Source organism: Nematolebias whitei, chromosome 15 (assembly GCF_014905685.2).
Source record: "Nematolebias whitei isolate Nwh7 chromosome 15, NemWhi1, whole genome shotgun sequence".
NCBI classification, from domain to species: Eukaryota; Metazoa; Chordata; class Actinopteri; order Cyprinodontiformes; family Rivulidae; genus Nematolebias; species Nematolebias whitei.
In genome coordinates, this window is record NC_056512.1 from 15996983 (window position 1) to 16008431 (window position 11449).

General features: G+C 49.3%; 1 protein-coding gene across 1 annotated transcript in view; it reads right to left on the reverse strand.

Annotated features, from left to right (window-relative positions):
* Positions 1-9351: 9351 nt before the first annotated feature.
* The window catches only part of LOC119421981 (phosphoribosyl pyrophosphate synthase-associated protein 2), a 19014-nt gene continuing 16916 nt past the window's right edge, over positions 9352-11449 (reverse strand). Inside the window, exons 5-8 of the mRNA XM_037689336.1 lie at positions 10041-10189; positions 9883-9953; positions 9665-9811; positions 9352-9585 (exon numbers count right to left, since the gene is read on the reverse strand). Coding sequence (XP_037545264.1) covers positions 9427-9585; positions 9665-9811; positions 9883-9953; positions 10041-10189 — 526 coding nt within the window. The 3' untranslated portion in view covers positions 9352-9426. The remainder of the gene's footprint in view (positions 9586-9664; positions 9812-9882; positions 9954-10040; positions 10190-11449) is intronic.

Consider the following 11449-nt stretch of genomic DNA (forward strand, 5'->3'; position numbering starts at 1 on the left):
TACATTTGAGCTGGTGCGTTTGCATTCACACTGCACTGTGCAGTCGAGCCAACCTGTTGAAACAACCTGTTCCCCCACTTGCCTGTGGTGGCGCTACACCAAGAACTACTGAAAGAAATGACACAAAAACCTCTGAAGATACTTCTTCTTCTTCTGTAAATAAAAACAAAAACGGAGTGGCATCAAGTTTGAGCAGTTCTATTTTGTATAGGCTTCGCCCTTTAAGGCTGTTGCTGGTGGGTTTATCCCATAATGCAAAATGCAAAACATCGCACTGAAAAAAATTAGTTCATGCCCACCTGTTGTGTGGGCCCCACCCGATCTGTATAAGTTACATTAAGAGCGGGTAATTGGCTCCCATTTTTCTTCAGCAAGCTAATAGCACTGTCAGAAGAATGAAGAAGGGAAGTTGTCCAGCTTGACCGGCACAACCTTTGTTAAGGCTGCCTGGGGTCCCGCCACGCCAACCTCCTGCCATCCCGGTGAGTTCTCCTCCCCGAGGAGAAGCAGACGAGCAGCCTTGTTTCAAGGTAAGCACCGAGGAATATTTCTCAGTGGCGGTTTGCTACATGCTGGACGATGATATCGACCCTTTTTATCTTTTAACGCAGACTCTCGGAGTGAATCGGATGGTTCCTTCGGGACAGGCGACGTCAGCAGCAGCCCCTGCTGCTCACTTCCTCTTGGAGAGCGTAGTGCCGGAACGAGGGGGGCTGAGCGGATGCTCACTCCCCCAAGCCTTTTTGCATCGGCGACCACACCGCTCCCAGCTGTCGGTGCCATCCTCTCAGAGCTGCCCGGCATAATCCAGGAGGCGGCTGACATGAAGGGACTTTTTTCTATCCCTCTCCTTCCCCCGCCCAGATCGAATGATCTAGCGGGAAGGTTATTTGGCTCCACCCCGGCTCGCCGTCCTGATCCCATCTGGCCTCATTTTCCCAGCAGTGACGTCCTACTGGAATGAGGCTGCAGCCGGACCTGGTGGACTGAAAGTGCTGGTTTCCACATTCGCGCCCATCACCAGAGTGGAGGGGTTTTACTGAGTGGAAATCCCCTCGGTGCCCCCCTGGAGCCAAGCCTGGCGGAGGCTCTCGGAGCAAAGATGTCCAGGTTGGACCAGCGTCCTGCACCTCTGGGGAGGTATGACCAGACAGTGATGTCGCTCTCCAACCGAGCTCACCAGTATGCGTTCCAGGTGGCCGCAGCGAACAATAACATTGCGCCATTAACGTATAGCATCTCAGAGTCCGGAGGGACAGACCTGCCTCAGAGGACCAAGAGCTCCCTCTGCAAGGCGTCTGACGTCACCCTCAACCCGCGTGCCTCGTCTGCTGTCTACCTGTCTCATATCGCAGCCTGGATGACAATGGTTCAGTGGTCCACCTGGCTTGTCACTCCCCCTCCTTGTAGGAAAAGCTGCAGATGGACTCGCTGGAAGGCCCTGTCACGACGGACGCGCTGTTCGGAGCCATTTTTCAAGAACATGCTCGAGAAATCGAAGAAGCCGGAGGAGGTGTCGGAGACTGCACCATCTGATCAAGCCGCACCCCTCCTCTCGCCCCCCCGCCCGCTGGAGAGAATGCCGTGGCCGAGACAGCAGAGACATGTCACAGCTCCAGCAGCATTTTCTCGCTCCGCCCTGCCGCCAGCCCCTCTCGTCAGAGTACAGCCCTCCTCATCCCGACAAGCTGCAGGGCTCACGGGGGAGAAGATTCAAAGAAGATTCAAAAATGATTCATTGCGGAGGATGTGTGTGTGCATAATGATGGTTTGAGTTTTTGGAATAAAACATAAACACAATTCAGGAATTAAAGTGTCTGATTTCAGCCTGACTGTCAGTTCGTATGATCTCACAGCGGCTTTTCCTCACACATCCACCACACAAGCGAGCCGGTGTCCTCCAAACTGGTTTTAAATCACCGCAGCCCAAGAAAACACACAAAATGCGTGCGTGAGTGACACAGCAGCCAAAGTGAATGTTTTCAATAGACCGAGTCCAGTGGGAAACCTCGCTCTCAGCCCAAGCTGTGCGCTGCCTCCGCAGCGCACGCCAGCTCACATCAGCACGGATGTGAGCCCGCAGCCTGAGCGCGGCACAGAAGCGCCACGCCCCCGCAGCATCGGTAGCCCTCACCTACACGATTCCGCATGCCCAGGGGCATGCGCACCTTCCCTCAGCGCACGCCAGCCCAGATCAGCACGGATGTGAGCCCGCAGCCTGAGCGCAACACAGTAGCGCCGCACCCCCGTGGCAGCAGCAGCCCTCACCCACGGCTCCGCATGCTCAGGGGCGCGCGCACCTTCCCTTAGTGCACGCCAGCTCACATCAGCACGGATGTGAGCCCGCACCCTGAGTGCGGCACAGTAGCGCCGCGCCCCCGCGGCACCGACACCCCTCACCTACACGGTTCCGCATCCCCGGGGGCGCGCACATCTCTCAGCGCACGCCAGCCCACATCAGCACGGATGTGAGCCCACAGCCTGAGCGCGGCACAGTAGCGCCGTGCCCCCGCGGCAGCCCACACCCACGGCTCTGCATGCTCAGGGGTGCGCGCACCTTCCCTTAGTGCACGCCAGCTCACATCAGCACAGATGTGAGCCAGCAGCCTGAGTGCAGCACAGTAGCGCCGCGCCCCTGCGGCGGTAGCAGCCCTCACCCACGGTTCTGCATGCTCAGGGGTGTGTGCGCCTTCCCTCAGCGCACGCCTGCTCACATGGTAAATGGTAAATGGACTGTACTTATATAGCACCTTTCTATCATATCGAGATACTCAAAGCGCTTTACACTACAATCTGTGTCCTCATTTACCCATTCATACAGCACTCTACTAGATCTCTACAAAGCTAATTGAACAAATCATTCTAAAGAGACTAATCAGAGCTTTATCACATTCATGCACCGATGGGACACACATCGGAGGCAACGAGGGATTCAGTGTCTTGCCCAGGGACACTTCGGCATATGACTGCTGGTGGATTCGAACCCCCAACTTTTGCATTGGAGGACAACTGCTCTAACCACTCAGCCACAGCCGCCCACACAGCACGGATGTGAGCCCGCAGCCTGACTGCGGCACACATGACGGCGGTGATCGGCGTCCGTAAATAACGTGACACAGCATAAACGCGTGCCCGCTTCCCGAACGTTACGCGGCGTGACAGCGTGCGTGCGCTCTAGACAGATGGATGAACCGTTTTTTCAGCAGGGGATACACGCTGCAATTACAGCTCAAACCCCCCATTTGGAGGAACTTTAGAGACATTTCTGTCATCTCCAGAACAGATCTCATCCCTCCACGCAGAAGTTCAGGAAATTCTGATACAAAGAGTAATTTCCAGGGTTCCAGAAGGAGAGGAAAACACAGGGTTCTATTCTCGTCACTTCCTGGTCCTAAATCGGACCGGAGGGATGAGACCCATCTTAGATTTGTCGATTTTCAACTGTGAGACAACATTTCCATTCAAAATGCGTCAAGCAGCTCTGCTCTGCAGCTCCCTGCTCTGCAGCCGCTACACAGAGCAGGGAGGATAATTCTGTTTTCTCTGGACGATCTGTTGCTGCTGACCCATTTTTTCCAGACAGGTGGCAGCAGTGCAACTCACGTGAAACCGGCAGAGTGATAACAGCTGTTTCCGTCATGAAGTTATTAAGGACATGTTGCCTGCTCACACGGTGCAACGCCTCCAGAGGTGGTCCGCTCGTTTGCGTGTGGACCCGGTGAGGCAGAAGAGATGGTTGATCGGTGAGAAATGACCTGAGACACTGGGAAACCCTCTTGTTCTGTTGGAGGGAGTTCCCGTCAGCAGACCTACCTCACACGTGTCAGTCTTCACAGACGCGTCCCTGTCAGGTTGGAGAGGCACAAGCATGTCTCGAGCTGTGGGGGGGCGCTGTGGCCACCCCACACAGCAGCTCATATAAATGTTTTTGGAGTGTCGCACGGTTTTGAATGTGATTCTGTGCCGCAGAATCAACATGTGTTGATTCACACAGACAACAAGTGACTGCAGCATACATAAACTGGCAGTGGGATGCGCACTCAGCCCAAATGTTACACATTGTGAGACAGCTGCTGTGTTGGGCACAGTAAAATCTGCTCTCCATCAGAGCAGTGTACATCCCCAGTGTTCTGAACAGGGGGGCAGATGTGATGTCCAGGGGCGGTCCGCTTCACAGGGACTGGACCCTCCATCCAGAGCTGATGGCTCAGGCATGGCAGAAATTTGGCAAAGCGGCCGTGGACCTGTTTACAACACGAGAGAACGCTCAGTGTCAACTATGGTTCTCACTGAGCCCGCGAGACGAACCACCGCTAGGGATGAACGTGTTTGCTCACAGCCCATGGCCCAAAGTGCTTCTTTATGCATTTCCCCCACTCCCTCTGATATCACGGTTTTCTGAACCAAGTTCAGGAGGAGGGATTGACAGCTCTCCTGGTGGCTCCCGAGCGCGTGAACACCCCATGGTTCCCAGTTCTACGACACCTGTTATCGGGGCGCCCGTGGAAACTGCCGTGAAGGGAGGATGCTTTCTTCCAGACAGGAGGAGTGATCAGGAGTTACCCAGAAATAGGCCGGCACCTTTGGGTCGGGCCGCTGAGCAGATCCGCTTAGAGAGGATGGGTCTCTCTCAAGATGTAGTGCGTACAATCCAGGATTCACGTGCTACATCTACCACAGCGCTGTACACATCAAAGTGGACAGCTTTTCAGCGCTGCCGTACGGAGAAAGGTGTAGAGGCCACCTCATGTCCACTAGGTAGCGTGCTGTCCTTTCTGCAGCAGCTGATGGATAGAAATCTGGCATTCAGCACAATTAAACGTACGCTGCAGCCATCTCTTCTTGTCACGAAGGTTTCGGGGACAGAACAGCTTTTAATCATCCGCTGATTAAGCGTTTTTTTAAAGTTTACAGAGACGCTCCACAGTGGGATTTAACGCTGGTCCTGCGAGCCCTGATCAAATCTCCATTCGAGCCACTAGATCAGATTCCGATTAAATTCTTGTCTCTTAAAACAGCCCTGCTGTTGGCTTTAACATCCGTTAAGAGGGTGAGTGATTTATCTGCCCTCTAAGTTGCTCCGTCATGTCTCAGAATTCAGGCTGACGGCAGCTCAGCTGATCTGAGGCCTAATCCTGCGTTTATGCCTAAAACATCACGAGCTCTTTTAAATCAAGAGTGATATCGTTGGAGGGGTTTTTTCCCTCCTCCCCACAATCAGAAGAAGAAGCATCTTTTCATCTTCTCTGCCCTGTACGTGCGTTGACGTGTTACGTAACACACACGGCGGCATTACGTCAGACTCAACATTTGTTTGTGCATTATAGAGATACATCTGAAGGTCGCCCGTTATCCACCCTGCGCCTGTCACACTGGCTGTGTGAGGCCATTTCTGAAGCCTACAGAGCATCAGATTTAGAGCCTCCTGTCAACCTCAGAGCACACTCGATCAGGGGTGTTGCGTCTTCGACTGCTTTGCATAATGGTATAACAATGCAGGATATTGCACTGCGGCCGTGTGGTCAACACCCTGTTCATTTATTCGCTTTTATTTACGTGATGTGTCGGCCTGTTCCATGACACATTCTGTCCTTAGTGCCTTAACAGAATGAATATTGTTGTTTCATGGAATCTCGTTTAAACTCACATCTGACTGCATGCATTTACAGTGTGAGATGTTGTTATCAGTCACAGGTTATGACTGTTGTTCTCGTTCTATGGTTATTAATCTGTTCATGACTTCTGTCATCAATCAGTTCATTTGATTAATAATCAGTTCATTTATTATTAATATGTTCATATTGAAGAGCCGTGGATCTGTTCTGTTCACGGCCTTTTTCTGCCTCTCCTCTTTTTCTGGTGAAAACTTTTATGGGGCATTCATGCACTCGGAACGCGTAAATTACGCAATGCGCATCTGTGCATAGTGCGCATAATTACGCAATGCGTATTTATGCACATGGAGAGCTGAGTGACAAGATGTTTTTTTTAGCAAGCAGGCCCTTCTTATGGTGTTCAAATGGATCCAGTGAGGCGGAGACTACATCTGCTTCGCCCTTAACCCACCAGCGACAGCTCTTAAGGGGCGAAGCCTATACAAAATAGAATGTTGGTTACGTACTGTAACCCCAGATTCTATGAGTATAGGCGTAGCCCTTTAAGCATCGGGCCTCACTGGCTCCTAAATGGCTGAAGAAAAAGATATTTGGGAGCTGATTACCCGCTCTTAACGTAATTTATACGAACCGGGTGGGGCCCACACAACAGGTGGGCGTGGACTAATTTTTTCAGTGCGATGCTTTGCATGACGGGATAAACCCACCAGCGACAGCCTTAAAGGGCTACGCCTATACTCATAGAATCTGGGGTTACAGTATGTAACCAACGTTTTAGGAGTTATATTTTGTCATTTTTCAAAAATGGACTCGGCATGAGCAGAAGATGAGGCAGAAGACCATGGAGAATATTGTTTTTCACACAAGGCAGCTGACGGCTCCATATAAGCTGGAGTTCGATTAAAGCGGACTAAACAGGGCTGGTGTAATGCACCCTGAGATTCTCCTACTTTAATTCCACACATTTAAAGCATGTATGTCACCAAGTTTGAGGAAATCCAGCTGTGGGGTTTTAAAGACATTATAACTTTAATGCACTTTAACACACAGCGTCAGGTCTGTGCTCCTTGTGTTTATGGGCAAATTAAATAAAAACATTACCACTGAGTTTTTTTTCTTGTGTTCAGCACCATTCATCTAAAGGATGTTTCTTAACATGTATGAGGAAATCAAATTGTGGAGTTTTAAAGAAATGTAAACTTTAATGCATACATAGGGCGGACGAGAAAGGTACCGGCCCAGGTGAAAAGGTTGTTGGAGCACTCTTGATTTGTGCGAGTAGTTTGTTAATCCAGGAGTTTTACTGCAGTCACTTATCTGTAGTCAGGTCATGGAGGCAACAGGACCAGGAGAGAATCCCCGACATCCTTCTCCCCAACTCAAGCAGGTAGGCTACCTTTAAAACAGAGTGGTTCTACAAGACCCGGTCAGGCCCAGCTCATCCTGGGTGACTGATTTGTTTCTTTTAGAAAATAAGCTACGTACCTCACCTCCTGCTACAAAAAAGATTCAGAATCTGCGTGAAGATGTCATTTTTACAAGACATTTATTCATTTCAAGTGCAGAAAATAAATACAAAACCACTGGAACATCTGGCAAAGTGACAAAGACCTGCTTCAGTCAAGTTGTTGGTCAGAAAAGGGTGATTTCTTTTTTTTTTTTTTTGTCTGAAAGTCATGTTCAAGCAAACAACGCTGGTCTGTTTTAGACCAATCGGGAGATTTCACTTTTTAAAAAGCATCAGAAACATTCTGACAAATACCTGAAGTCATTTTTTTACACCTTGAAATCCTGAACCGAGATGTAAAATTTTAGTTTCACAGATTAAACCTTTTATTTGAAAGGTGTTACGCTTATTCATGACGTATGTAAACATGGAAACAAAGCAGTGATGGCACGTTGATGGAGTATTACACACACTGCCATCAAATCTGATCTCCAATCAATAGATTCCTTCTATTAATTCCAGTTGCAGTTAAATAATTAGTAGTTGACACCAGACGAACATCGAACGTTATGGCAACTACACACACATATGGCTAATAATTAACTAGCGCCTTCAGAAGAACAAAACGACGACTTGCATTAAACATGCAGTAAAGTAAATGAGCAAACAGTTGACATGACTGTAAGAAAGAAGCAGCAGATCAGTGAAGGCACAGACACTCGGTACATTCGTTCACTGGGAAGATGAAGAAGACAGTCAAAGCAACAAATAAAGAGTTGGGTGTTCATTTTAAACAAAGTAAAAAATACTGTGTAATGTACTCGTGTATTTGTGAGCAGGGCAGAAATGGAATGATTTATTCAGGACACGGTTGGTGTGAGGATGTTCAGATGTTTTAAAGTGGGTTTCTGTGGAGAACTTGTAAAATTAAATAATGTTCTAGCTCAAATAGAAAGAGCTGTAACAGACGTGTGTGGAAAACACAGCTCAGGTCTTACGGGACTGAAGAGCTGACGACTGAACAGAGCAAAGTGCAACGCTGCCATCTTGTGTTTTCTTCTTCTTTCGGCTGCTCCCTGCTTCAGGGTCACCACAGAAACCAACTCACACGAACACTTGGTGATTGTTTTTACACCAGATGTTCTTCCTGACTCAACCAGACACCGAGCTGCCACACCCTCTGTGGGCTGCTGTCTAGGAGGGGAGCAGATGGTGGGGGTTAAAGGCCTTGCTCAAGGGCTCAGAGTGGGGCAAATGAGGGTGGAGACAGATGTGGGTGCCTGATTGGTCTTTCCCACCCATATTTTGATGTCAGTCCAGGGAGTTGAACCAGGGACCTTCCGTTCACAGGCCCACCTTCTCTAACCTCTGCGCCACCACTCCCCCCATGCTGCCATCTTGTCATAAAACCATTTTAACCCTTTACACGGCTCTCCAGCTTCCATTACTGGTCCCCTGACAGAAATGTGATGTTTCTGTCAGAGGTGCTACAGCCAACTGCTGCCGTTTACAGATCTTCTTTTGCTTCTCGTCTGTTAGCAAAATATCTCATGACGCACTGGACTCTGACTTTTGAAATCAACCTGACTGAAGATGGCCACAGCAGATAATCGATCCAGATATGACACTTTTACATCCTGCAAATGGACAAAGAGCTCTGTGAATGCAGGCCGAATGCAAAAATAAGAACCGGGGGGGGTGGGGGGGGGGCGCAAGAGGTTAGAGAAGGTGGGCCTGTGATTGGAAGATCACTGGTTCAAGCACCAGTACCAACAACATCAAAAATGTGTGGGGTAGGTGAAGCACCCACACCTGCCCCCACCTTCATTTGCTCCACTCTGGGCCCCTGAGCAAAGCCCTTAACCCCCATTTGCTCCTAAACAGGTCTCTCTTGAAAGTGAGTTGTCGTGGCTCAATGACTCTACCTGGATAACTAAAGTGTAAATGAACAGGGTACAGGTTAATACAACTGCAACATTCATTTAGATGCTGGACATGGTGGTGGGGGCAAGCATCCACTTTGGTCTATAGGTTTGACGGTCCATCAGATCATCAGATCTTAAGTGAGTTCTTTAAGAGTTAGCTGCAACAGGTGGAAATGGTTTAGAAACCTTCTTCAGAAAACCAGTTAAAAACATCTGAAATGTCCCTTTAAACCAGATCAGGGAAAGGTTTGTTTTTAACTCCACAGGGAACGTTCAACGGCTGCACTCGAAGTCATGGAGGGCCCTGCAGTCGTCACAGAACCAGACTCTGTTCTCAGGGCCTGTATGGAGTTTAGGGGTTAGTTTGGAGGGGGGGGGGGGTACGGAGTGTTCCCACAGGGATGAAAACAAACAGCAGTATAAATATGCATCAGACGGTTCAGTCGTCCACCCCGATGTTCCGGAACAGATACGACATGGACTCCCCGTTGTGGATGCGGCGGATGGCCTCCGACAGGATCAAGCTGATGTCCACCGTTTTGATCTTTGGACACTGGAGCTTCTGCAGCTCGTGGGGAATCGTGTTGGTCACCACAACCTGAGGGGAGGACGGGAAGGTGACGTTAGGCAGAACAGTGGACGACGTAGAAAGGACTTCAGGTCCGGCGCACACGCACCTCATCGATGGCAGACTCTTCTATGAACCTGGGGGCCTCGGAGGACAGGAGGCCATGCGTTGCCATGACGAAGATCTTGTAGGCCCCTCTCTCCTTCAGCGTCTCTGCTGCTGCCACGAAGCTGTCGACGTCATCGATGATGTCATCCTGCAGTGAGAACCTCACACATTAAAGCTGCACGGTGCACCAGCAGCGAGCAGGTACTCAGTAAAACTCACCACGATGATGGCGATGCGTCCGCCTACGTCTCCCACCACGGTGATGGGGGGCTTCTCTTTAGGGATCAGCACTGCAAACACAAAGCTAAAGTTTCAGCGCATCGCTCACACGACTGAACTGCGAGCGCAGGAGTGTGGTTTTAAAGTTTGTGTTTTACGTGGGATCTCCATGCTGGGGTGAATGGCTCCGGTGGTTTTGGCGGTGGGTGGGGAATGTCGTCCATCCACCTGGTCCGACTCGGCGTCCTGAGCTTCCCCGTGGATCACAGCGATGCCCAGACGCAGCCGCTCGGCGAACGACTGAGCCCTGCACACAGACGCAGAGACGTCAGCTACTCCCTCAGCTCATTTAAAAAATCTTTATTTTTCAAGACAGCGTGCGAGAACAGACAGAGAGAACTAAACGTGTGCAAGAGTCACTGTGAACAAATAAAACATCTCCTTTAAAGTCAAGAACGAGGGGTTGTTCCACTTTGCAGTAAACTGTTGGGGGAAGAATCAGTTTTGTTGCGCGTCTCCTTGACTGATGAAGCCTCCTGGATGGAAGGTGAAACGTTTCAGCACAAATAAAGAAACTGTCCAGATGACCTGACTGAAACATGTTGGTTTACCCAGTGAACATTTTAATAACAACCAACAGTGAATTCAGGGCTTTTGACTGTTTTCTGATTTAGTGATTCATTACGGCATCATGCAACTTTCACAACATTAAATTACACTGTGCCAAGACGGTGACCAAAAAACCCCAACATTTTTAGTCATGCAACAATTTTCAGTCAGGTCATCTGGACTTTCTCTTTTTTTCTGAAATGTTTCACTTTCCATCCAGAAGGCTTCATCAGTTAAGGAAACACACAACACAAAACTGATTCTTCCCCCAAACAGCTTATTCCAAAGTGCAACAAACCAGTTATGTTGGTGCTAAGATGGTCTCTTTGGCACGCCCCCTCCTCCGGTGCTGGCCCTCTCCCTCGTCAACAGTCATGTCAAACTGATTCAAAATCAAGAAAGTCCATGCTCAATAATCCAGGTACACAATCCAACAATTTTCAGTCAGGTCATCTGGACTGTTACTTTTTTTTTTTCCAACTGTCCAGATGACCTGACTGAAAATTAATGGATTGTGTACCTGGATTATTGAGCATGGACTTCCTTGGTTTTTAGTCATTTTTGTCAACATGCATGTAATAATTAAAACTAAATAATTTACAGGTTCCTTCCTACCATGGTGCCACAATTTCTACACTTCATAACTTTTATTCCTCTTTCCATCACAATCCACCTGGAGCAACATCCATCTCCTTCTCCCGGTTCATTTCCACTATTCCTTCCCATCACTGATTTTAACCAGTTTTACTTTCCAGTATACGTGTGCTACTTGGCTTCAGTCTCCTTCAAGGTGTTCTGTAAACACCATCAGCTGGACTGTTCAAATCTGAATGTAAAATCTTGCTGCGCACAATACTGCATGATGCTACGCACTCCGTTTCTCTCACACATCCAACCTCCCCCGCCCCGCCGCTCAACAGCTGACATCACTACCACAGCTGTAAGCTAGCACGCAACA